The 26,263-nt window shown below is 39.8% G+C and overlaps 1 protein-coding gene across 7 annotated transcripts; it reads right to left on the reverse strand.

The window, feature by feature from the left end:
- Nucleotides 1-1,792: 1,792 nt before the first annotated feature.
- On the reverse strand, nucleotides 1,793-25,719 carry LOC126980967 (uncharacterized). 7 transcript variants are annotated; one of them, XM_050831454.1, is made up of 14 exons: nucleotides 24,142-24,278; nucleotides 23,681-23,879; nucleotides 22,462-22,633; nucleotides 18,492-18,606; nucleotides 15,320-15,464; nucleotides 13,727-13,865; nucleotides 11,711-11,810; nucleotides 9,328-9,451; nucleotides 8,172-8,288; nucleotides 7,162-7,956; nucleotides 6,489-6,582; nucleotides 6,144-6,238; nucleotides 3,513-3,939; nucleotides 1,793-2,555 (listed from the first exon to the last, which is right to left on the reverse strand). In XM_050831454.1, the coding sequence occupies exons 3-14, from the start codon at nucleotides 22,631-22,633 to the stop codon at nucleotides 2,326-2,328; spliced, it is 2,553 nt and encodes an 850-aa protein (XP_050687411.1). In that variant the 5' UTR covers nucleotides 23,681-23,879; nucleotides 24,142-24,278; the 3' UTR covers nucleotides 1,793-2,325. The 7 variants fall into 7 exon arrangements, with proteins under 7 accessions (XP_050687411.1, XP_050687412.1, XP_050687415.1 ...); XM_050831455.1 differs by having other exon boundaries at nucleotides 23,664-23,879; XM_050831458.1 differs by lacking the exons at nucleotides 23,681-23,879; nucleotides 24,142-24,278 and adding an exon at nucleotides 25,589-25,719.
- Nucleotides 25,720-26,263: the final 544 nt, after the last annotated feature.

Raw genomic sequence — 26,263 nt, forward strand, 5'->3', positions numbered from 1 at the left:
TAAAACCCAAAACCTTACAAATAGCAAAAACTGCATATAACACCTCCCCAGCAACCTAAAAGACATTAGGCACAAAAGATTCATCAGCATGCAAAAACTTAAAATTCTTATGAAAAAGGCATCTGAGAAGTTTATCAAAATATAAGATAGCATAAAGAAACAAGAGGGAAAGAGGATTGTGCATAAAGATATAATATAACAAGATGTTGATGGTTGCAAAATGGTTATATCAGAACAGCCCAAAGAACAGAAGATTTTTCCAAAACTGTATACAGATGTAGAGAAAATTATTATTATTATGATAAGCTACCAAAGCCTCCCTTCAGTGTGCATGGCCTTGATGCTCATCTCCATTACACTGACCCCTCAGCCTGTGGTGGGTAACAACCCATTACCCCACAGGCCACACAATTTACCTTCCCCAGGTTTCCCCAGGTACTCACTTGTTGACCAGCCCAATAAGGAGGATAAACAGCCGGGTGAGCTGCATGCCAACTGCCCGGGGCAGGATTTGAATCAAGACCTTTGGATATGTAGCTAAACAGGCTAACCACTTCGCCATGGAAGCTGCTAATGAAGGTCTCCTAATAATGTTTTTGCTGAAATGTAACCAAATGAAGCTTTTGATGTAGTATGCAAAGTATGATGATTAGAAGAGAATACCATAATAAGTTAAAGTTACCCTCATTTTTGGGGATAAATGCAGTGTTAATCAATCATTAAACTAATTTTATTGAGAGGTCAAATATTGTAAATATTGATTTTTTAAGAATATATATGGATAAGCTACTAGTATGGCATATATATAAACAGCTTCCTGTAGCCTGCACTGAAAAGAAAAAGAAAAGCAGAGTGATGGTACGGACCTAACTATATTAAAAGTGGAAATAAGCCTACACTTGTTTCTGAAGGTAACCATGCTTACATCTCCGATCTAGATTTGTCCTTGTCCTTACACTAAAACATATAATTAAAGTACCAAATATGAAGGATTCACACAAAAATATCCCTAGTCTGAACCTAAGGGTAATATCAACATGAAGTCAAAATTATCCAAAAAATTAGAACCAAGTCATGGCGCCACTACTCAACATCTATGTGATTAACATAAAATTATATAAACAATACTACAACAAAAATAAAGTCCTTGATTTCAAATGTCTGATCCTTGAACATTTTTCCACCTCAATAAATCTAATGGATTTACCATCTAATGTATACAGTGATGCAAAGCAATAAAGTAAAGCCATTTTCCTTATCATGAGTGGGCACTAATCACTGTATTATCCTAACAAAATGGAAATGATCAATGCAACAAACTGTGTACATGTAAACTGGTTTCCTTGCCACCCATAACTTAAATATACTCAACTGAAACTGGTTGAAAAGTGAAATATCAAGACAAAATGAAAAGCCAGGCTATTGCTGGTTTACAGTCTCACAAATTTGACCATTGAGAAATGTAGTGAGAGAAAGTTTAAAATAAATAATTGTTGATAAATATTTTTCTAATTAATATGAAAATAAAGTATTACAAAAATTGAATGATAATAGATTTCCATAAAGTACAGCATCTATAGGAGTTTTAGAGGTGGCCCACATAGTCATCTAATGGGCAATGTGTATAATATCAACTTTAAAAAAATCATATAGTGCACTGGAAAATAAATATTCCTATAATGATAAAATGGAGCATGAATGTGTACATACTACATAACTCATACAGAAGGACTAGTAGATACGGTGTGCCATCATAATAATATTGCAGCACCTAAATTCCCATTGGTGGACCACCAATGGGAATTTAGGTGCTGCAATGGTTTCTTATTGATTTTTTTTCTATATTTTTAGAATTACATTATTGCTAAAATGCAACAAATGTAGTTTCACACAGGGCAGGCAGATGACTAGCAGATCAGAATAAAACACTGCATCTTTGTAAGGTGATACTGTGCTTTGTATCTTAAGGCATGTTGCTCTAATATCCTAAAACAAACCGTTCAGTTAAGCAATATCTGAAAATTATCTTCCTCAAAAATGTGTTACATATTTCACAGTACAAATTATGAGCTGAACATATATGATAAAACATGCATAGTGCTTCCTTTAAGGCTTGTTCTATGTTTAGGAAATGATTCATCAAGCAGCTTTTGGTCCAGACTTATTTAATTGAAAATTGGGTTTGTATATCATGCAGTCTATTTAGTATGAGATATATATCAGTCATAAGAAATATGATTTTCTTCTAGGTTCTGCAAAATTCAACCAAAGGAAATAGGGCTCATTGCAGGTTGAAGCTATGAGTAATATTGTGAATATTTTTACTTAGAAAAGATGAAAACTAGATGTTTCATTGGAATTACTATTGGTGTCGGATGAACTATCAAAGAGTGATGAAAAAAAGCTTGAGTCACTATGTTCTGTTGACTCTCCATCACTTCCTAAGTTTAAGTTAAACAGGCCAGTCGAGGTGCTATCTGTCCTTGAGTTAGCAAAGTCATCCAATGCAAAAATGTTGCTTCCTGAATTCCTGGAGGATTCCTGAAGTGACGACTCTGGAAAGATTTGACAAGATGTGATTTTAGTAATTTTAGAACTTTATATTTTTACACCATTACTATATTGCCCCTTGAGTCTCCCCAGGACACAGGCCCAGTGTGGCATCTGGGTTTCCCCAAGTACCTATTTAAGAAAGGAAGGATGAACAGATGGGTGTGGCTGCATGCCGACTTCCCAGACTGGCAATCAAGTACAAGCCAGTCGTGAGTCAAACTGGTCAAAGTCAGAAATTACATTAAAAAATCAAATGAAATATTATTCAAATGTCCTATTGTGAAAAGAACAGCGTTTCCATGCCTCCTACCCTCCCTTAATCTCAACCCTTAATTCAGGTGACCTTTCAGACACACAACACAGAGCAATGTTACACAATAGAGTTATCAAGTTCTGACAATATGGTGTTGTTAGTCAAACATCCCACCAAGTCGTTGTGCCAGGGATTGTGTTGGCAAGGGGAACGGTGTAAAACAGGACACGTCAGTTATATATTAGTGGCCAATGTCACCTCTGCTGCATCTTTTCATATACCTTCTGTGAATGCTTCAATCAACTATTATTGCCATTTACTGTGAATGGTCGCTCATAGGAGCTGCTGCACAAATACTGAGAGGCAGCTATTGTTGTGGGACACCAGTTTGCTAGCCAACAAGCTGATGTTAGATCTAGCAGTAGGAAGTGCAGGAACTGTGTAACCAAACAGCTGCTCTACCCACGGTAGGATATTTGAAATGTCAACTCATTACTTAACCAAGTATGTACAGTAAAACTCCTTAAATCTGGAGTGCAGGGGGTCACAGACCTTCCATATTAGGAGATTTTCCTGATTACCAGGAGGGGACCTCAGAATGCTCAAAACACACTATTCCCAAACATTTCCCCACTCGGCCCAGCAATCACCAATATTCAGTACCTGCCCCAGACTTTGAATACCATATTTAGCATGTTTTACTCACCTGCTAATGATGATTCAAAGAGGTTGAACCGTAAGTTTCCTTCACTGTTAGCTTGTAATCCATCTTGGAATATGAAGGGAAAACTACTGCTTGGAGCAGGAGTGCTGCTGTGGAATCCTTGTGAACTTTGATGTAGATTTGAATTTGGGGTTGATGGAATCTGTTTGTACTGCAGAAACTTCATACCTGGAGCCTCTGACTTCTTTTGTTTCTTACTTATGGAATGTGATGAGTAGGAGGAACTGGATATTGAAATGGTCACAGGAGGAGTAAATGATGCCACTGGACTGCAGTCCGTACTCTTTTCAGCTATAGAAAGAGTGGTGTTGATGCTTTGCTGTGAGCCCTCAGAAAATTGTGATGTGCCCTCAGTATTTGAAGGCTCCATTAACAAAGTACTGCATGTACTGGGTACAGGACTGGTGACCTGTCATTGGAAAAAAAATGCATATAAATTCATTAATAATTCCAAGTCAATAACATGTTTTCTAGCATATGTGTGTGTGTGTGTGAATATTTATATACACATCCCTCTGTATTTACAGGGGTTAGAGGACAGACCCCAGTGAATAATGAATTTCCACAAATGTTCGGTCCACTCCCCAAAAAGCCTCTAAAACCCAAAAAAAAATCAGGGAGCATTTTTACACAAAACTGCTTGTCACGAGGTAAAAATATACAGAGGGTCAAAATTGCCTCCAACCATAAGCTGTGACGTGACAGCATTCATTCACCTCAGCATTTGTTTACTCAGACTTGCCACAAATATGGCCTGTTGCCGGTACAGAGTAAAGTCACAAATGTGGCCCGTCGCTGGTATAGGGTTAAATAGATGTTAAAGGGCCTTTCTGGACATTTGTCTGCATTCCAACAAAAATCATTAAACAAAAAGGTGAGTTACTTTCTTCTAGGTAATTACACCTTGATTCTATAATCAGTATGGCATGTGGAATTGTAAATTACGGTTCAGAGTAATCGGAGATGAAAACTGATCGTCGGAAGCTTCATAGTATTATGTTGAGCTTTGAGAACTATAGTTGCAGTACACACAGCCTTGAAGTGGGTGGTGTTGCCTGATGCGCATCCAACCATTTTGTTGTACATACAATTCCTGTTAATTTTTAAGGTTTTTGTGATGTAAAGAAGTACTAATACATTACTCATGCTTTAGGGTTGTGAGAAGTGTTTATAATGGAAAGAATATAGGCTCTAAAATTTTTAAAAATAAACTTCCCTTTCCTGGTATGACATCGTTAGCTCTGAGATGGAGAAAAATATATCAATATATATATCAATGATTTGTAATTTTTTTACATTTTAAGGGCAAATACAAAAAATACGAAAAAAGTGCAACCTGGCATGACTCCTATCTATGACAAAAGACGACACTGTACGGGTTAAGCATATCATACCATACAAATTATTTACTAATATTGCTTCTTTACAAAAAATTAGGTAATAAAACTATAAAACAAATAATAAAAATAATCAAAACTAAACATCTGCTCATCTGATAATTGTTAACCCTTTCCTTGCACGCGGTGCGGACACGACTATCCCCTCAGGCGCAGTCGGGCAGCCCAATGGGGGTCTCTTTTAACCTCTGTACCTCAAAAACTATTCATCACAGCTAAAAAACAAAAACACCATTGGAAAGAGGAGGTCCAGATCTATAGGAGTCGATTATGTATGCTTCTCTTGCGAACGTACATGCACGTTCAGGAAGTGTTGAATGTTAACACTTACGTCGGTGCGTGCGGGATGATCAGCTGTATTGAGGGAACTGCGGACATCTTTTCTTCAGATTCTGTCAAGGGAGTATTGCCAACTGCAATATTTACAACTATTTGGTCAAAGAATCAGTCAGGTGATAGGTGAAGCTATGCAAAAATGCCGCTATATTGGGCAAGAACATCCACCAGTTACTCGTCCATAGATTTGCTGCGCTGGGCTGATATGATTTTCCACCAAATTTAGTGAAGAATCCACTTAATTGGCAATCTTGTGTTGTGAGAATTAGTGTTGGAACGCTCTCATATGTGGGAGATTTGAGTGCGGGTGGAGCTCGCAGCGAGCGTTTAGCGCCACCAGCAAATACGGCTAACGCTCGCTGTGAGCGTTTAGCAATGAAAGGGTTAATGGAGAAGAATGACACAAAAAGAAGATACTTATTGAACTCATTGTGGACATTTCATTGAAGACACTAATAAACTTAAAGAGAGGGTGAAGTACTAATATATAAATAGCAAATAAAATCAAATGAGTTCAACATTTCTGAACAAGAATATGAAGCTTAGCGAATTAGTGAACCCACTGTGGAGGCGACATGACCATCACCGCCACCACAACAATAACATGTAGCCAGTAGTGGCGAGTAGCAAGTTGCAGACACTGACTGGGGAAAGGAATCAGCTGTATGGCCAGACTTTTGTTGCAGTACCTGGACTTGACATCTGCCAGACTTAGCCAAACCCCACTTATCCGACAATTACCGGATCTGGGATTCTGTCTGGGAAATCTGATATCCACGAAATCGATGGTCAAGTATAGTTTGTAAGTTTAGTAGGGCTTTCAGAAAGATACAATATCCAAACTCAAATATCTACCATATGATGCCGAACCAAAAATTACCTTAAGGGATTCATGATTATCCACCTCAATGGGAATTGGCAAGATGCTGGAGGCTGTTTCATTTGGAGCTGATGGCACAGTATTACTAGAAGGTCCTGAAAAATGGTTGGGTGAGGCAGCAATTGGAATGGATCGTTTGAGGTAAAGATGACTCTGCCTGATAATGGAAAAAATCAGTAAGATGTATATGCAGTAATAACAGAGCAAAGGCCAATACCATTAAAAATATGTAAAGCAGTACTGTATTACACTAACGCTCCAAAACTGGATCTTAACAGAGGTAAGTTCAATAAAGCAAAAGGCTGAATATTAATCAAAATTATGTACTCTTATAAACTCACATACCATTTTCATTGTTTCCAAATGATGCTGCAGACTTTTCTTCAGGACAGTCAGTGGAAGCTAGAAATTCTTGTGATTTTTCTTTGTATGTCACATGCTGTAATAGTGAAAGGTATTTGAATACTTTGCTTCCAACCACTGCCCTAAAACACTTGTAAGGTTTGTATGGCAGTTTGTCTAACAGGGGTCATTCCCATTCAGTTTTATAATGCAGGATCCTGTGTTGGCTGAAAAAATGAGACAAAGAGCCTTAGACTCCACTCTGTCCAGGAGAGCTGTGTGAGTGGAGCCCCCCTCCCCCATTTCATTCCTGTCATAATTGCCTCCCTTTCAGTCTTTTTATTAATAAAAGGCAGCAAATTATACATTCCACTACTTCACTTCCTTTTACAAGTTACCAATTACTGCTCTTCATGTTTTCAATTTCTATTTTGTCTGCCTCATCTTTCACTGTTAACTAGCTATCTACTGATGCCTTTGCACATTTAGACATATTTTGTCATGAAATCCACAAATACATTAATAAATATTAACTCAATCCTACACTCAATACTAGATTTTGGAAGCATATTTAAGACAACTCTGTATGTATATACAGGAGCATCCAAATACATTCTAAGGATGTTTTTAGAATTTATAATTAAAACAAAAAAATTAAACTATTAACAAAACATACCTCAGCAGGAAGAGAAAATCCAGAGACCTCAGTGCTGACTAGAGCAGGGTTGTTGTACTTCTTGCAGTGTTTTTGATATGGCACTTGCGAATAAATTGATAAATGCCTGGAAGGAGATTTTCCAATACCTTTTGATAAAGGAGGAACATGTGAGTTCCTTGACAGTAAACATGGATTTCCAGCACCTCTGAACTTTGATGAATGGTTACTTATGTGAGGTGACTGAAAACCTCTAGATATGGTCATTTCTGCACTTTTGGGCTTTCCCAAAGGGGATCTGACACTTTTTGATTTCTGTGGAGCCATTTCTAAACCTTTATAAGCTTGTGGAGAAATGCTTGAAATTTCATGTGAGGATGTTTGTCCCCTTGTAGCTTGAGACATGAATGTAGAACAACCCATGTCTTTTAAAGAGGGGGCATCAAATGTCTGGGTATGAGCTGGGGAGAAATTCTTAGGGGAAAATGAAATTGAATCTATTGAACTTGTAGTACTTCCTTGGGAAGGGCTGACAGTTTTGGGTCCTGGGGCTTGATTACATCTCTGATGTTTATTTTGATTTGAACTGTGTTGATAAAGTAATGGTGAAGAATTTGGCTCACTGTTTGCAGTGATTTGGGAATGATTTTTAAAGAAACAATGGGGAGAAGTCTCTAGAGGTTGGGCTTGACTACAGCTGACAGGGTTGAGCTTTTGCAGATAATCTTCAGAAACAGAGGAATCCAATGTCATTTCATTATTCTTCTGAATGTTCCAAGGACAGTTATTTGTTTTCATGTGCCCAAACTTTGTAGACTGGAAAAAAAAAAAAAAAAACATCATACTACGAGACTCACAAGCTATGATTCAAAATTATAATAAAAATTATGATCATAATTTTGCAAGCTATCCTGGAAACTGATGATATTATAAGCATATGCCTTATAGAATGGTTTACAAGCTTTTCAGTGAAATAATTATTTGATAAGACATTAATTAGTATTACAAATTTTTATTTCAAAACTTCATACCGGTAGTTTGAGCAGAGAAAGAGAAGTGGTGAAGCTGTATCTGGCCTGTGTGTGATCTTGTCCTTGCACAGTTGGAACAAAGGTGGTGGAGGATGCCTTAGGGAGAGTGAGATCATGCTGCAAGAAAAATCATAATCTTCAAAGGGTCTACACTGTTTCCTAAGTTGCCTAAATGTCATAATGTGGACATACAAAAATATTCCTCAAACTCCTCACTCTCTTTTCTTCACTAAAAACTTTTTGCAAGAAACAAAGATAATTTAAAAGAATAAGTATCGAAAAACAAAAAATAAATAATCCAGATTTTAGAAATCTCTCTCTCTCTCTCTCTCTCTCTCTCTCTTTGCTCACTAATATATTGGCATTTATTATGTATGGGTTATGATAGGCAATAATTAGGCAACCAAGACTTAAGAGGAGGCACCGCCTGTAACTTAAGAGGCTGCATTCATATTAGTTCAATTCATATATATGATATTTTCATGTTTTATGAATTTAAATCAATAATAAGTTTGGCAAGTCTGAATATAATTGATATCATAATTGTTGGAAAAAAATGATAAAGGAGTCATTGATTTTGTTTTAACCCCTAAAGGGTGGGTGACAGGTTTTCCAGCCTGCCTTTTCCGCCCTAACTTTGAAGTTTGTGTGGAGATTTGTGGGTCAGCATGATTCCTAGGCTGTCACACAACTCCTCTGTGCCATTCTCAGTGTTTCCTTGACTAACAATGGCAGGAGGAGTGTTTTTTTAATCTTCCTCATTAGATTCCACACCCAAGTATCCACAGCCAGTGACCTTGACTCCTCATAAGCCTCCTCTTGCTCCCTAAAGAGCTCTCAGTGTGGGGGCAATTGAAAGAGAGCTGAAAGTAACTTTTTCAAGCCTCGAAAGTGGTGTTGGTGGTGAAGACAGTGGCGGCAGAAGCGTTGAGCTCCAACCCTTTGATTTATCAGGAAGGCTGAGCCCCGTTTTTGTGCAACCTCGCTTTGGTGGCCATCATGTAAATCACAAGATCACAAACAAAATACAAAAATATTCCTCCATGTGGCCACTTAATTTCTCTAATACTGTCCATTAACTCTTACCAAGCCCTTATTTTGGCATGATGACATACAGATATGTAATATATACTATGCTGATGTTGAAAAAACCTACCTGTGCTACATGAGATACAAAGGAAAGGTTGTGTGTATCAGCTCGCTTACTATCCTCATGTTTTCTCCAAATAATGGCAGGAGATTCAACCTGCTTCTTTGAATGGACTTCAGTTTGCAGCATTCTAGAAAAAAAAAAGACAAATTGACTAATACCATGGAATAAGCAGATAACACCTTTATTACATTTATTTCCCTACCAATGTTTGGCATGAATGTTTCCCACTAACCATATATATCATGGACAGAGGATTTGCAATGATCAGGGAAAATGTTGAAAATGTAATGTTCTAGAGGCGGGATGCATGACGGCAACTACAGCCAAATAAACTAGGCACAAAGTAGCAGCCAATGCGGGTATGTGACATGGATCATCTCAGCACGAAGCAATAAAGACATGCAGTCAGCGAAGTGGGTACATGACGTGGGGCTGTTCTTCCATCCCAACACCTCCCGCTCCGCCCAACTCCTCTCCCTCATACCAACTATACCTCATATATATATCATATATATCGGCATCACGCACGCTGCTTTAAAAGGTAGTATCATACTGGACACTTTCCTCCAAACATTGTTGCTATGGCAAGAGAGAGAGAGAGACTTATTAACACATTAACCGCATTTGAACTTCTCGCCGCCTCCTCCCTGTCACGTTTGGGTCAACTCAGTGCAGCCTCAATACCACCCAACCCCCTGTCTCGAGAGGAGGTGTGAAGCTTCACTCTTTTTTTCTTTTTTTTTTCTTTTTTTTTTACGTCACGGCCTATTGCGCCAGTAGGCTTCTTCCCAGTGGGGCCTGATGGTCGGCCCAAGGCTTCTTCCTGGTGGGGCCTGATGGTCGGCCCAGTCCGTTCTGGCGCAGGCGAGTGTTTATAGTGGCGCCATCTTGCATTGGCTCATGCTGCCCTCCCGGAGCTCATCTTTAATCCTAGAATCTAGAGTCCGGGTTGATAGGTGGTCTTCTGGACAGCATGTGGGTAGTTTTAAGCCACTTGGCGGCGGCTGAAAAATCCCAGCTTGGTGGCACCGGGCGGGGATTGAACTCCCGTCCTCCTGAACGCGGGGCCGTCACTCTGTCGACTCAGCCACCGCCTCTCCTTTTATTTATGGTTATGAGCCCCTCTCATGAAAAGTGAGATAGAGAGGATGAAAACAAGGAGAAACGAGAAGGGTGTGGGGAGGGAGGGTCAGAAAGGAGAGTCAGGTCAGGGCTTTGGTCAGGACATGACCTGACTTAGGTTAGGTCATGTCCATACCTGTCACACACACACACAGAGAAGATGAAATGAGAAGGATGTGGGGAGGGTGGGGCAGAAAGGAGTCAGATCAGAGCTTTGGTCAAAACATGACCTGACCCAGGTCAGGTCATGTCCTGACTTGTCATACACACACAGAAGGGGAATGAGAATGGTGTGGGGTAAGAGGGGGAGAAATGAGAGTCAGATCAGGGCTTTGGTCAGGATATGACCTGATTCAGCTAAAGATATGACCTGACTCCCTTCTGCTCCTCCCTCCCCCCACCCTTCTCATTTCTCTTTCTGTGTGTGTGTGTGTGTGTGTGTGTGTCATGACATGACCTGACTCTGACTTGTATGTCAGTAAATGTGATAAATGAGATAACCTGCACTCCTTGTATGTCAGTAAATGTGATAAAAAAGATAACATGCACCCCTTGTATGTCAGTAAATGTGATAAATGAGATCACCTGCACTCCTTGTATGTCAGTAAATGTGATAAATGAGATCACCTGCACTCCTTGTATGTCAGTAAATGTGATGAATGAGATAATCTGCACCCCTTGTATGTCAGTAAATGTGATAAATGAGATCACCTGCACTCCTTGTATGTCAGTAAATGTGATGAATGAGATCACCTGCACCTCTTGTATGTCAGTAAATGTGATAAATGAGATCACCTGCACCTCTTGTATGTCAGTAAATGTGATAAATGAGATCACCTGCACCCCTTGTATGTCAGTAAATGTGATGAATGAGATAACCTGCACCCCTTGTATGTCAGTAAATGTGATGAATGAGATAACCTGCACCCCTTGTATGTCAGTAAATGTGATGAATGAGATAACCTGCACCCCTTGTATGTCAGCAAATGTGATAACCTACAGCGCATGGATGTGGTGATCCCAAAGACCCGGGCCAGGGGTCAAGTCCCTCTGTAACCAGCTGACAATTATCAACCATCCCTATTTGGTGGAAGATTAGCCATATGATGCCCATATCATCAATCAACCCTAATTTCAGTAACTTTGGTAAAGAGGAGCCCTGGGGAGCAGCACAGGCCAAGCAAGATAAACATATCATGGCAGACACTTAAAATGATTCTCCATATGAATATTATTTCAGGAGTAAGGTTTATAAAATACTTACTGTACTGAGTCTTTGTACTGTTGAAGAGTCTTGCACTTGTTTCTAACCATGTGTTGAAGTGTAGCCATATTAATCACTACCTCTTCAAAATTGTGCCACTCTGAAATGCAAAACATACACAAATAAGGCAAACCTATATCAGCACAGACAGCATAAAGAGTAAAGTCTTTCATTTGGCAGCTAACTTGTGCCAGGAAAACCTCACCAAATGGAAACTCGCCATATGCAAATACAGTCATACCTCGGTTTACGAGTGCCTTAGTTTACGTGTTTTGATTTACGAGCAAAAGAAAATCACAAAAAATGCCTTGGTTTACGTGCGTTGACTTGGTGTACAATCATCCTGTTTGTACAAGTCTTTTTTTTTAATAATTGTGCCACCTCAAGGGTGGATACTCTCCTCTTGAAAGAGTCCAAGTCACTGGCAGGAGGAAATACAGACAAAGCCAGGGTGTGTGCAGTGGGGCTGCGGGAGGAGGGAGGCATGCAGTTGCCAAGTTCAGATGAGTAAAATATCAATAGAAGATTGAAAGAGAAGCAAAATTGTGGTGGAATTTAAGAGACAGAAGACTGCTAGTAAGAGGGGGGTTGATGAAATGAAGAGCCTTTGACTCCACTCTCTCTAGTAGAGCAGTGTATATGGAGCCCCCACATACGAGATGCATACTCCATGCGAGGGCAGACAAGGCTTCTGTATAAGAACAGCATCTGAGAGAGTGGGAAAAGAACTGGAGGAGATATTACACCCAACCTTGAGGAAGCTGATTTAGCAAGAGAGAAGATATGAATTTTCCATTTAAGATTTTGAGTTAAGAATAGGGGATAGGCATTTCAAAGATTATATCGAGTTGATAGGAGGAGAGATTGAGTTTTGAGGCATTGAAGGATACCAGGTTCCTTCTGTCCCAATCGGATATGATGGCAAGTCTGAGGTTAAACGTTCTGCAGCCTCCAACCTAGTTTTGAAATTGCTGTGGGGAGGGTCTTCTGTTAAAAGATGTTGAGTAATGCAAAGCAGAGTCATCAGCATAGGAGGAGATAGGGGAGTTTTATCATGGAAAGAAGATAATGAATGAACAACAGAAAGAGAATAGAGGATAGAACAGAGCCCCACGGGACACCACTGTTAATAAGTTTAGGGAAAGAGCAATGACCATCTACCAAAGCAAAGACAGATTGGCCACAAAGGAAACTGGAGATAAAAGTACAGAGGAATAAAATCTGTTGAGTAGTTTAGAAAGCAAAGACTTGTGCCAGACTCTGTCAAAAGCTTTCAAGATGTCTAAGGCAACAGCAAGAGTTTCACCAATACGGCTGAGAGGATGACCAGGAGTCAGCTACATAGGAAGACAAAAAGATCACCAGTAAAATGTCCTTTGCAGAACCCATACTGGTGGAGACGGTGTTGGAAGTGGTGGTAATGGTAGAAGAGCCAAAGGTGGGAGTCGTGACTTTTACTGTCCATATCAGACCATAACGTGATTACATAATGTACTGTACCATATCCGTGCTCTGCTCCCTACACATTCGAAGGTCACCAGCAAGATAGGAAATTACATTTGAATTATATTTTACAGTAATATGCTGTTTTATTATTCAAATGTTTAGCTGTTTGTATGTTACTAATGTCTCTAAAAGTAAGAGAAGGAGGGAAATAGGGCAGATATGGTGAGTTGGGGAGATCTAGGAAACAATTGGAATAAATCCCATTAATTCTATTGTTCGACTATTGCGACTTTCTACATCAAGGGCGCTTCGCAGTCTCATGGGCACGATATATGAGGGATAGGTGTAAAACAGTAAGCTTGCCCTTCAAATATATTTCTGTTTTATATGAATACAAACATGATGAGAAAGGTTCAACCAAATGCCAAGCTCATCCTTTCCCTTTAGTTGTTCCATATGGCTTTTGACAGTTGGAGAAAAAAAGATACTGCTCTGTAAATTAATAGAAAAAACATATCAATTCCTAATATAAAACCAGACTTGAAACTTAAAAGCCATATGCCCACCAACCTTCTTGTGCTTTCCTCTGCTTTTCCCATTTCAAGCTCAGTATGCTGGTTGCTAAGACATTCTTCTTATGTTTAAGCCCCACAACTCTCTTTTCCTGCTCAACTTCTTCTTTATCTACAAGCTGATTTCCATATTGATCCTGTAATGCATGCCAATATTAAGTAAGGTGGACCAAAGTGTGAAAATAAAATGTTTACAAAACCCCAGGAGTGTGTGTCACCTGAACCACCATACAACAAACCCCAGGAACCCCTCCAAGTAAGGCCCCCTGCAGACCCCTTTCCCATATTAATTACCTACCAGCAAGATCCATCAACTTCCTCTAGCCATGAACTTTGTGGGAGTAGCAGCAAAGCACTTTCTTGGTTGGGGATCATCCAATACACTAAATATAGCCCAAAACTTAAATTCCTATTTTGAAACCTCTGGGTTGCCTTATATACCCACTTAGTTTATAATCAAGCATATACCATAAGCCAATAATATTATTTCCATTTAATGGATCACAAAACAAAATATATTGATTTTATTTTTTTCTACCCATGAACAAGGAAGAATGGTTTCAACATTGAACATGTTAGACACTTCAACATGTAAATTTATGTCACCATTTCAGTGATTTTGATCTTGGCAATGCTTTTACAGACACCACTTAATCGCCAAAATGGAGATCATCCAGTAGTTGGTAGAATTATATCTCCTTTGCTTTCTATTTTCAATGCTATTAGTTCTACAGCATCTGGCAAGTTTAGATTTAGATATCCCTCACTGATCAATCAGACAGCTGCTCCTTGCTTCACCATTCTCTCATTCAATCAGCAACCAAATACAGGCTCTGACTTATTTGATAACACTGCTACATATCTTCATAACTATTCTTATTCTTACTCTTATTCTTATTATTACTATTATTATTACTATTATTATCAATATTATTATTATTATTATTATTATTATTATTATTAATATTAATAGTACCATTATTACTATTAATATTATCATCATTATCATTAATAATGAAAATTAAAGAATATAATGATGCCAAGGGTATTTGTTTACTGTCACTTAGGTAAGCAAACCTAAAAGTACACTGGTGTGGTTCCTCAAATGTTTGAAAACTGACCGACAGTGACGAAGAGGGGAGGTCTGATGTCGTGTGTGGGTCAGAGTGACATTATGAAATCTAAACATCATGGTTTCTCATCTGTCAAAATGTTGATGCAACTTAGGGTTTTGCAGTATGATTTTAATTTGGATATTTCAGCAAAACCATACCTTGACCACTCCAGCTGTGAGAGAGATTTAGGTGTGTGTGAAATCTCTGACCTTTGACCCAAAAATCAATGTATTATTGCTAGAAACAGCACAAGAGTCTTGGGTTATATTTCCAGAAGCATGAGCACCTGCAGCTCAGAAGTTATCCTCCAGCTTAATATGGCTCTATTAGGCCTCACCTGGACTATGCTGTTCAGTTTTGGTGCCCGTATCACAGGAAGGATATGGAACCAATACAAAGGAGAATGACCTATGCTGTTGGAGGGCTGGCTGCACATGAATGACATAATAAATAGATTATCACCCTTAAAACATTACCTTCATCTCCCTCAGCTTTATTCTTTTGCTTTCTTTCATGTTCATCAGCCTCTTGATGAGGATGCGCAATTCTTCCTCAAGCATTTCATTTTCTTTATCACTTTCTTCTATGTGGGCTCTTATCAGTTGAGCGCTGGTCTGGAGGCTAAAAAACAATAACATACAAAAAAATAGTTACCAGTGTTATTGAATAGGACATGTTAGAAAGGGTAGAGAGGTAAAAGAAAACATGTAATTAAAAAGCATATTACAATTTATATAACAGGTAAATATTTCCTCAGCTTCTTTCTACTTCATTCTTTATTAAATTCTTCCACTACTCTTGTAAACACTAAATTGGGTTAAAATGAGGAATATATAAAAGGATGAAGTGAAAAGAAACTGACCTCAGAAAGCGACAATTTCAGTTAAATGTGAATTAAAAATTATACGAGGAAGGCAAAAAAAGGAGTTATGAAATCAGAATAGCAAGGCAATTATAGGAGAATCCAAAGGTTTCTTCCAAACATACAAAACAAAAGCCAGGGATAACATTGGGCCATTTAGATCACAGGATGGAAGGCGCCTCGCCAGTAAGGACACAAGCACAGCATTGAATGAGTACTTTTCTTGGTATTTACAAATAAAGACACACTGTCCTTACCCAAAGACACTCAGGTGTTCACAGGAAAGGAAGAAGAAATTCTATGTGATGTCAGAATAACCGTAGAGGCTGTCATTACAGAGATAGATAAACTAAAGAAAACTAAGACACCCGGCCCAGATGATATTTTTCTGCGTGCTCTTCAGGAAACTGGAGACATAATTTCCAGGCCACAGGCCAGCATCTTTAGGAGGTCTCTTGACACTGGCATAGGTCTGTCATTATGGAAAAAGGCCAATGTTGTGCCAATTTATAATATGATAATAAATTAGTATGTCTAATTAGCGCCCAATCACTGTAACATCAGTGGCCGGAAAATTGTTTGAATCTATTATTGCTTAATATGTTAATGACCATCTAGAGAAACACAGCCTTATTAATAGCTCCAAGCATGGATTCATGAATCTTATCTTACTAGTTCTACAAGTACTACTAGGACCAGTTCTGGGTCCATTACTGTTTATCATATACATCAATGATCTTGACTGCAGTATAACCAGAAACATATGCAAGTTTGTTGATGACCAAAAAATAGGAAGCCTGATCAGTTCAGACAATGACACTGAGTTACTTCAGGAGAAAATAAATGTCCTGTGTGAGTGGGCTGACAAATGGATGATGCAGTTCAACATCGACAAATGCAACATCCTTAGTGTGGGAAGAAATAACCCCCAAAGTAATTACACATTAAATAACACATCCCTTGACTACCCCAGCTGTGAGAGAGATTTGGGTGTGCGTGAAAGTTCTGAATTTTGACTCAAAAATCAATGTATTATCGCTAGAAACAGCACAAAAGAGTCTTGGGTTTTATTTCAAGGAGCATGAGCAACTGGAGCTCAGAAGTTATCCTCCAGCTGTATATGGCTCTGTTAGGCCTCACCTGGACTATGCTGTTCAGTTTTGGTGCCCGTATCACAGGAAGGATATGGAAGCAATAAAAAGGAGAATGACTAAAATGATCCAGGGACTTTCGAACTTACCATAGAGAGAGAGACTAAAGCAACTTACCTTACATTCCTTGGAAAGACATAGGCTGCAAGGGGATTTGATTGAGTTGTTGAAATGTATTAAGGGGATTAAATGGGATTCAAGTTTGCAAGCCAAACTAGCAGTTTCAGAACTAGCAATGTTTCTTCAGTCTCTTCGTATTACTAGAAACAGAGTCCTCTAGCCACTCTTTTTGTTTTGAGAGTGGCTAGGGTGGTGCCGAAGTGGTGCCCACCTGCAGAACCAGGCCAGGAGTTAACTTTCAGAGGGCTCTGCGTGTGGGCTCCTGGAACATCCAAAGCCTCTCGGAGAATCACTGATTGTCTTTCCTGTTATACAAGCTCAGAAAGCTAAGGGTGAATATAATGGGACTCTCTCAGACGAGGAGGCCTGGCAGTAGTGAGATCAGTAGGGGGGTACACCTACTACTGGTCTGGCATGAGCAATGGTGCCTGTCTTAAAGGGGTAGCTATAGTCATTTACAGCCAACTGCAGCCATTTGTGGTTGAGGTTACTCCAGATGATGAGCACAGAATTTGAGTGAGGCTGAAGCACACACTGGACTTTATGTCTCTTGTTGCAGTGTACACTCCTACTAAGAAGTGTGAAACTGAAGAGAAGGTGTTCTACACCAAACTAGACTGTATTAGACCAATGACCCATTCAGGACACTCAATGTCTTGGGAAACTTCAATGCTACAACTGGCAGCACTCAAGTCTGGGGTGTGCATTAACATGCTCTGGCAACCTACTGTAAAATGGCATGTCCAAGTTTGTGGGTAATAGATGATAGCCTACATATAGGAAACAGTTGCCAGTCTTTGGGAACCGGTGGCCAAGTGATTAGTGTGCAGACGTGGTGAGCCCATGAACCTAGGTTCGAGTCCCACTGCAACATGCTGATTTTTTAAACCATTGCTGAGTGGTGAAAGATTACCCACATGCTGCCCAGATCTTCAATCAACCCTAACTTCAGAGGCTTCGTTCAAGAGGGGCACCAGGAGGCACCATGGGCCAAGCAAAGTCACATATCACGGCAGTCATTATAAATATAATTTGCCTTAATGTGCACCAATTAATTCTGTATGTTTTCATATATAATACATGATGATTATGTTGAGTTTATGGCTGAAAACGTGTTATATTCAATAGCGACATTTGAAATTTGCCGTGCGTGGCCAATACGGATACGCCGCGTGGCACTGTTTTCCCCTGGTGGTAGTGAAGGAGTTAATGGTGATAGTTGATTGTTAGTCATCATGTGGGCATTGATGGTGGTTTTGGGTTGTCCACTCTGCCTGGCACTGTAAAGCCTGGTGTAGAACTCTTATTACTGATACTGATAACTATTTCCTTTTCATAGGTTTTCACATACTATCCGCAAAATCAGACACCCCGTGTGACGGCAGGTTGCCAGAGCACAATAATGCATACCTCAGACTCAGGCGCCATCACTATAGCCATCTAAGACTACTCAAATTTAGATAACACACGGGTGCCTGTGGTAATTGCAAATAAATAGCCAAAAATGAAACTCACTTTGTCTCAGTGACAGAATGCTGATGCCCCCTTGAAGGATTGATAGTTGAAGATTTCAGCTCTGATTCAAATATTGTTTGCTCTTGCTCTTCCATGGAAATAGATTCTTCTAGACCTGAAAATTAAAGTGCAAAGTTCATATTTAACCAAATATTATAATAACATTTTTAAAGAGCTAAAAGTAATTAAGTTATCAACCAGTGGTGGGCACCATGAGTTAAAAAGTTACCTTTGCTAACTAGTAAGCCACTAACTAAAATGTTAGCTTCAGAAATGCTGAGCAGCAGATGACTTCTAAGCTCCACTCTGCTAACTTTTATTATGTGAATTTAGCTTTTTTTTGTTTTTACATTTGGATAAGTGTCTGCATACTCCCCTCTTGAAGTGTTTATAGTAAGGAGGGAATACACAGGCGGTGGCTGAGTGGTTAGCGTGCGGGCCCTGCATTTACCGCGTGCTGACGCGGGTTCAAATCCCCACGCTACCACCTGGGATTTTTCATTCACCGCCAAGTGGCCTAAGACTACCCACATGCTGTCCTGAAGACCACCCATCAACCCGGACTCTATAAGAAACCGTCCAAGTGAATCAAGAATGAGTTACGGGGGGCAGCATGAGCCAAGAATATATGGTGCCACTATAAAAATTGCCTGCGCCATGATGGGCTTGGGCCGACCACCAGGCCCCTGAAGAAAGCCTACCAGCGCTATAGGTGAACACGCTAAAAAAAACTGTTTTGGCTCTAATCAAAACCCTTAACCCTTTCCTTGCGCGCAGTGTGGACGCGACTATCCCCTCAGGCGCAGTTGGGCAGCCCAATTGGGGGTCTCTTTTAACCTCTGTATCTCAAAAACTATTCATCACAGCTAAAAAACAAAAACACCATTGGAAAGAGGAGGTCCAGATCTAAAGGAGTCGGTTATGTATGCCTCTCTTGCGAACGTACATGCACGTTCAGGGAGTATTGAATGTTAACACTTACGTCGGTGCGTGCATGATGATCAGCCATATTGAGGGAACTGCGGACATTTTTTCTTCAGATTCTGGCAAGGGAGCATTGCCAACTGCAATATTTACAACTATTTGGTCAAAGAATCAGTCAGTGATAGGTGAAGCTATGCAAAAATGCCGCTATATTGGGCAAGAACATCCACCAGTTACTCGTCCGTAGATTTGCCATGCTGGGCTACGATTTTCCACCAAATTTGGTGAAGAATCCACTCAATTGGCAATCCTGTGTTGTGAGAATTAGTGTTGGAACACTCTCATATGCGGGAGATTTGAGTGCAGGTGGAGGTCGCAGCGGGCGTTTAGCGCCATCAGCAAATACGGCTAATGCTAGCATTTAGCAATGAAAGGGTTAAAAAGAGACCTAGAGAGATAAAAATTTGTTATAGCATACATAGCTATAAAGCTTCCATTATACCTCAAGTTCATTATACACTTCATGATCACTTTTCCAAAAACACAACAGGGCTTCTGTTTTTACAAAAATTTTATTAGGCTTAGAAACCACCTTGTACACTGGCAAATATGGCAGTTTAGAATGATATCATGCACATCTATGGAGTGCGTAAGACCATTTATTTAGGTCTCATTGAATGCACTCTTTTGAACAAGTTTCTTATGTTAGGTAAACTAATCTCTCTCTCTCTCTCTCTCTCTTACTTCATATATTAACCCATGTATCTATTTGTTCTCTCTCTCTCTCTCTCTCTCTCTCTCTCTCTCTCTCTCTCTCTGCATCCATCTATCTAGAGAAAATATGTGTGTGTGTGTGTGTGTGTGTGCGTGTGTGTGTATTTACCTAGTTGTATTTACCTTGTTGTGGTATATAGGAGGGGAGCTACGTTCGTACTGTTCCGTCTCTATATCTACTATAATCCAATTTGGCATTAAATTCACCAAACTTCTTTGCATGGACCACATTTTTTTCCAGGCCATTCCAGGCCTCCACCTCTCTTTGTAGAATGCTGTCCTTCTTTATGTCTCTTCTACAGTGTTCCTTTTTCATCTTCCTTCCATGACCTTTTGATTTTTTTGTATCCCACATTAGATCTTCTTTGTCCACTTTTTCCATCCTACTCAGCACCCTATATACCATAATCAGATCTCCTCTATCACTCCTCTGTTCCAGTGTCTGTAGGTTCAGCTGCTTCAATCTCTCTTCGAATGTCAAATCTCTTAGTCCTGGAACCAGCTTTACCGTTTACCATTGATGAGGTTTCAGGCCCCGCTCCACTGCTAGTGAAGTGCTCTGTGAGGGCCTTTTAATAAACTTGGCATCATTATGGTCATTTGGCAGAATTTCAGTCTTTACTGTTTCTAATATGTCTTAGCAGTTTTGTATCATCTTCAAACAGGCTCATATAACTGTTTACTCCCTCCAGCATATCATTTACATATACTAGGAAGAGTACAGGTGCCAATACCGATCCTGGAGGCACTCCACTCTCTATAATTCTCTATTCCGATTTTGTGTCCTTTACCACTGTTATGATCTCTCTTCCACTTAAGCAACTTTCCATCCAGTTCTTCATTTTCCCTTTCAAACCTCCTTTATTCTCCAGCTTCCATAGTAGCCTTGTATGTGGAACTTTGTCGAATGCCTTCTTCTTCAGGTCCAAGTAAACACAACCAACCCATCCATCCGTCCCTCTCCTGTATTCTGTCTGTTACTCTTGAGTAAAAGCTCAGTAAGTTTGTTACACATGAGCGCCCTTTTCTGAAGCCATATTGTTTACTTGTGATTATATTATGCTCTTCTAGAAATCTCGTCCACTGTTTTTTTATAACTTTCTCACATATTTTACATACTACACTGGGCAATGATACAGGTCTGTAATTCAAGGGTTCATCCTTTTTTCCACTTTTGAATATAGGGACCACTTCAGCCCTCTGCCACTCCTTTGGTACTTTACCAGTTGTTAATGAGCATTTAATGATATCATATACTGGTCCAACCAGCTGATCTCTGCATTCTTTCAATATATAACCTTTTACTCCATCCGGTCCTACTGCTTTCCTCTCTTCCAGCTCCCCCATCATTTTACATATCTCCTCTTTAGTTACTATGACTTCTTCCATCTTCCATATGAGCATTTATCTTAGTTTTCTTGTGGTTTGTTGAATTGTGATTCTTTTGTAAAAACTTGCTGGAACTTTTTGTTTAATAGCTCAGTCATGTCTTTAGGATCTTCGATTATCATATTCCCATCACTCAATCTTTCTATTGTTTCCCTTGGTTTGATTTTTCCATTAATGAATCCATAAAACAGTTTAGGTTCTTCCTTGCACTTTTCAATAATATCCCTTCTCTTCTTCTCTCCTTATTTTCACATATTCATTTCTTGCTATCTTAAAATCTTCTTTATTCCTTTGGTTTTTATTTCTTTTCAATCTCTTCCATGCTTTGTCTCTTTTTTTCTTTTGCCATAACACATCTTACATTAAACCAGTCCTATTTTCCTTTTTCTTTAGGTTTGTATTCTGGTACAAATTTCAGAACTCCTGATTTATATGCCTCTATAAAAATATCATACTTTTCTTGCAACTCCCTTGTTCTCTTTAACTCTTCCCAGTCTAGCTCTCCTGAGATTTTCCATGTTTGCCTTCCTATAGTTTAACCTGTTTCTTTTATATGATTCATCCCCCTCACTTCTTTCCTCCTCTGTTTCCAACTTAATTATCACATGATCACTCTTTCCCAGGGGGCACCCATACCTTAATTCATTCATCAAGTGAATTCACTTTGTTAACACCAGGTCCAGTCTCACCGGTTCGTCATCCCTTCTGAATCTCATGTATTCCTTCACCCATTGCGTCATCAAGTTTTCCATCGTCAATCTTAAAAATCTTTACCCCCATGCCGTTTTGGTACCTCCACTTTCAATTATCTCCCAATTTACCTCCTTACAGTTAAAATCACCCATCACCCATAAAACAATATCAATGCAAACAATGTACTTACATAGACAACTCTCTCTGACTTCAGCAACAGAGCGGCTCATTTTAGACACTTGCATAATCAGGGTGTCCATCTTTGTGAGATCCAGCTCCTCCCTGGGCCCTCCTCTGCCTCCAACTTCCCATTCAGGTCCAGATTGGACTCCTCGCAACTCCCTTCTCCAAGAATCCATCATCTGTGAAAAAATTTAAATATAAAGATGAATCATGACTTGACCCTTTCATTGCTAAACGCTCGCAGCGAGCACTAGCGTAACTTGCCGGTGGTGCTAGACACTCACTGCGAGCTCCAGTCGCACTCAAATTTGACGCTTATGAGTGTTCCATCACTATTTCTCACCCCACAGCATTGCCAATTCAGTGGGTTTTCCAGTAAATTTGGTGGAAAATCATGTCAGCCCAGCGCGGAAAATCTACGGACGAGCAACTGGTGGATGTTCTTGTCATGCAGCTATGGGTAATTTTCTACCACTCAGCGCTGGTTGAAGATTGCCAGCGTGCGTCAGTGGGACCCGAACCTGGGCGCTGTTTACATAAGTAAGTGGAAGAGAGTACATGCAGAATGCATGCAGATAAACAGGTAAAGTGTTAAATATCATAAATCAATGTTTTTTTCTTGTTGTAAAGTGATGACAATTCAGGTACCTGTGGGGATTGGGGAGGTGTTGGCCGAGTGGTGAGCTCACACGCTGACCACTTGGCCAACACCTCCCCAATCCCCACAGGTGCCTGAATTGACATCACTTTACAAAAAAAAAAAGCATTGCTTTATGATATTCAACACTTTACCTGTATATCTGCATGCATTCTTCATGTACTCTCTTCCATTTACTTATGTAAACAGCTACAATTGCCTGTTACCAGAGCAGCATCCCATAGATCCTCCATTACACCTCTAAATATTTCCAAAAATGGAATCTACCTGAAAATATCACACAGATTTGCTTCATACCAATTGCACAGCTTTCAACCCACAACTTCTGGTCTTCATAGCATTCCCCCACAAATTTTGTTGGAGAGGAACTATTTTACATTCCATGACATCATAGTACAATAAGTACATATATGGGATAATATTAACGAAACCGTAGCCACCTCTGGCAAAGTTAATACTTAAAACATGGATTTCTTTTTGGTTCCCCATATATTATGCGCAGTATATCTGATGCGCCGGTAAAACTAGAAAAGTAAAGCGATATATGAGACCTGAGTAAGATAATTACCCTCGTGTGGGTAATGATGGAGGCGTGTAGTAGTTCTCCATAATTAGGCAACCCAAGCTGCTGGAAGGCTGTGAAACATGGCAGTCGGGCAGAACGTCCCAGTGTCCCATACACCTGCTGCTGAATGAAACACCCACGTCTGCATTCCGTTGTTGAGTGAAGCAGGGCTGGCGTAAACTCGTGACCCTGTTCGTGGTGACTTTGGAGATGGCCGAGGGGCCAATGGTTAATAAGCTAACAACTGAGGAAGATTTTGTTGCACTTTATGAGATATATCAACTCCGAGATGCCTCCTGCTCTGCGCCGAATACATGATGGGGACTTAGGGCTGGTGTGAGGAACACACACACACGACGCTGAGGCAGACTCGCAAAGCTTCATATAGTCACTTAGTAAACAAAATCTTCACGAAACTGCTGAACATGCCTTATATAGGTTATAATTTACGCAGTCATACATACCTGGATTTAGAAACAGACGCAAAGGAGCACAGTTGATTCAAGCTGACCGCTGTACTGGCCCAGGAGCACCGTCTCACCTAGCAGGTCTCGTCAACACTGTTACCCGCTAGGGGGAGGCAGTTGCAGGTACCGGTACCAGTACCGGTACAAACGTTACCAGCAATACGGTACGGTACCGGTACCAGACTGCTCGGTACCGGTACCAATACTAGCCAGAGTGGATATCTCGGTGATATGGATACTCTCTCTCTCTCTCACTCTCTCTCTCTCATAAAATGATCAAATTTTTAGAAGAAAATTATCTAAGCCAAATGGTTTCTGAACCAACTCGACAAAATAACATATTAGACCTTGTTATAACGACCCAAGATAACCTAGTCAGTAATGTCACGGTAGGAAAACACCACGATCAGTCACATACTCCATTCCTGCACGGTCTAATATGTATGTCTTGACAAGTTCACCATCGTTATACAGTTCCAAAGCGCCCTATCAAACTCTAAATTACGGAGTCGGGCTGGACGAGGAAGTCCGGTGGCCATGTTGATATGGGTCTGGGTCTGGGATTCACTATTGTTTAGAAGTCCTCGCCAGCACTCTCAAGTTAATACCAAAGTTAAGAGTAGGTATTAGGCTAATAGTTGTTGAGGATACACTTTGAGAGTGAAGTTAATACCAAAGTCGAAAGTTAATACCAAGTTTAGTATTAAAAGCCACTCATTAATTGAGGACTCACAACATGGCTTCCGTAACAAAAGATCCTGCCTATCAAACCTATTAACCTTTTATAACGACCTCTTCACGTAGTCTATCTTGATTTCCAGAGAGCGTTTGATAAAGTCCTACATCATAAATTACTTTACAAATTAAAGGAAATAGGTATTGATGGTCAAGTACACTTGAAATGCAACGTTTTGGAGCCTTCTGATTAATGTAAAATCACTTAAGTTTAAGGACAGACCACCTAGTCTGGACCATGGGGTCTGTGTGGTCTGATTTTCTGTGTAAATCTATCTTTGTAAATCTCCACTGAATGAAGTAAATATTTATTTTTCGATAGAAATTAGCATATATATAGTTACTATGGATGGACTCATAGTCTAATAACGATAACAGTAGCCTATATATATATATATATATATATATATATATATATATATATATATATATATATATATATATATATATATATATATATAAATAAGAGACATTAAGAAAAACAGATTTCCCCAAAGAGTAGTGGAGGCCTGGAACGGCCTGTTTAAAGATGTGGTCCCCGCAAAGATGATTCATGAAAATAGGCCAAGTTGGATTGTAATAGATATTGAGGCGGGACAGTGCGAGCGCGGCTACTTTCCCGTATACCATAAGTAAATATAACTAGGTAAACACACACACACACACACACACACACACACACACACACTCACACGAACAAAACGGTTACCGGTAGTAGCCTGTGTCCTTGATCTTTTTCCTGGGCTGGAACCTTTACACTGGACCAGTTCTTTTTTGGCCCTGAGTCACTCTATGGCAGTTCTTCACACTGTACAGATGGAATGACTGCAAGAGTTTAACATTTGAATGCAAATGGAAATACCTCAATTCAGTGACAGCTCAGGTAATGGACGGCGGACTCTTTTGATTTTGCGGCGCCCTTGTCATTAAGCCGCGAATTTTGGAAAATCAACCGCTTTGTTGCAAATCGCTATAACCCCCTTATTTCTGGGGTTACAGAAATGTTTTTGGTATCAATCGACGGCAAAATGAAAGGGCTAGAAAACCGACTCGAAAGGGTAAACAATCGAATAAATTCGCAAAAAAAGACTGAAAAAAAAATTGAGTTCCGAACCTTGAAACCCACTCATTTTTTGAGAATTTCAAGAAACCTATTTAACAAATAGTTTAGCCATACCAATGTTCTCTTCAATATGATGCATAACATTTCCCTATTCCCAGTAGTTTCGTCGCTGGAGCTCGAAACTTAAACCATTTTAAGAGCGATTCTGACAACTCCAGACACTTTGCCGTTTTTGTCTAGTGTGGCCTTGCTATTGCCTCTAGGTGCTATAAAGCCTGCTAATTTTCTCGGTGGTGGAGTCAGCGCCAAAGCTGTTTGATA

The sequence above is a fragment of the Eriocheir sinensis genome, chromosome 46, assembly GCF_024679095.1.
Source record: "Eriocheir sinensis breed Jianghai 21 chromosome 46, ASM2467909v1, whole genome shotgun sequence".
In the NCBI taxonomy this organism is placed as follows: Eukaryota; Metazoa; Arthropoda; class Malacostraca; order Decapoda; family Varunidae; genus Eriocheir; species Eriocheir sinensis.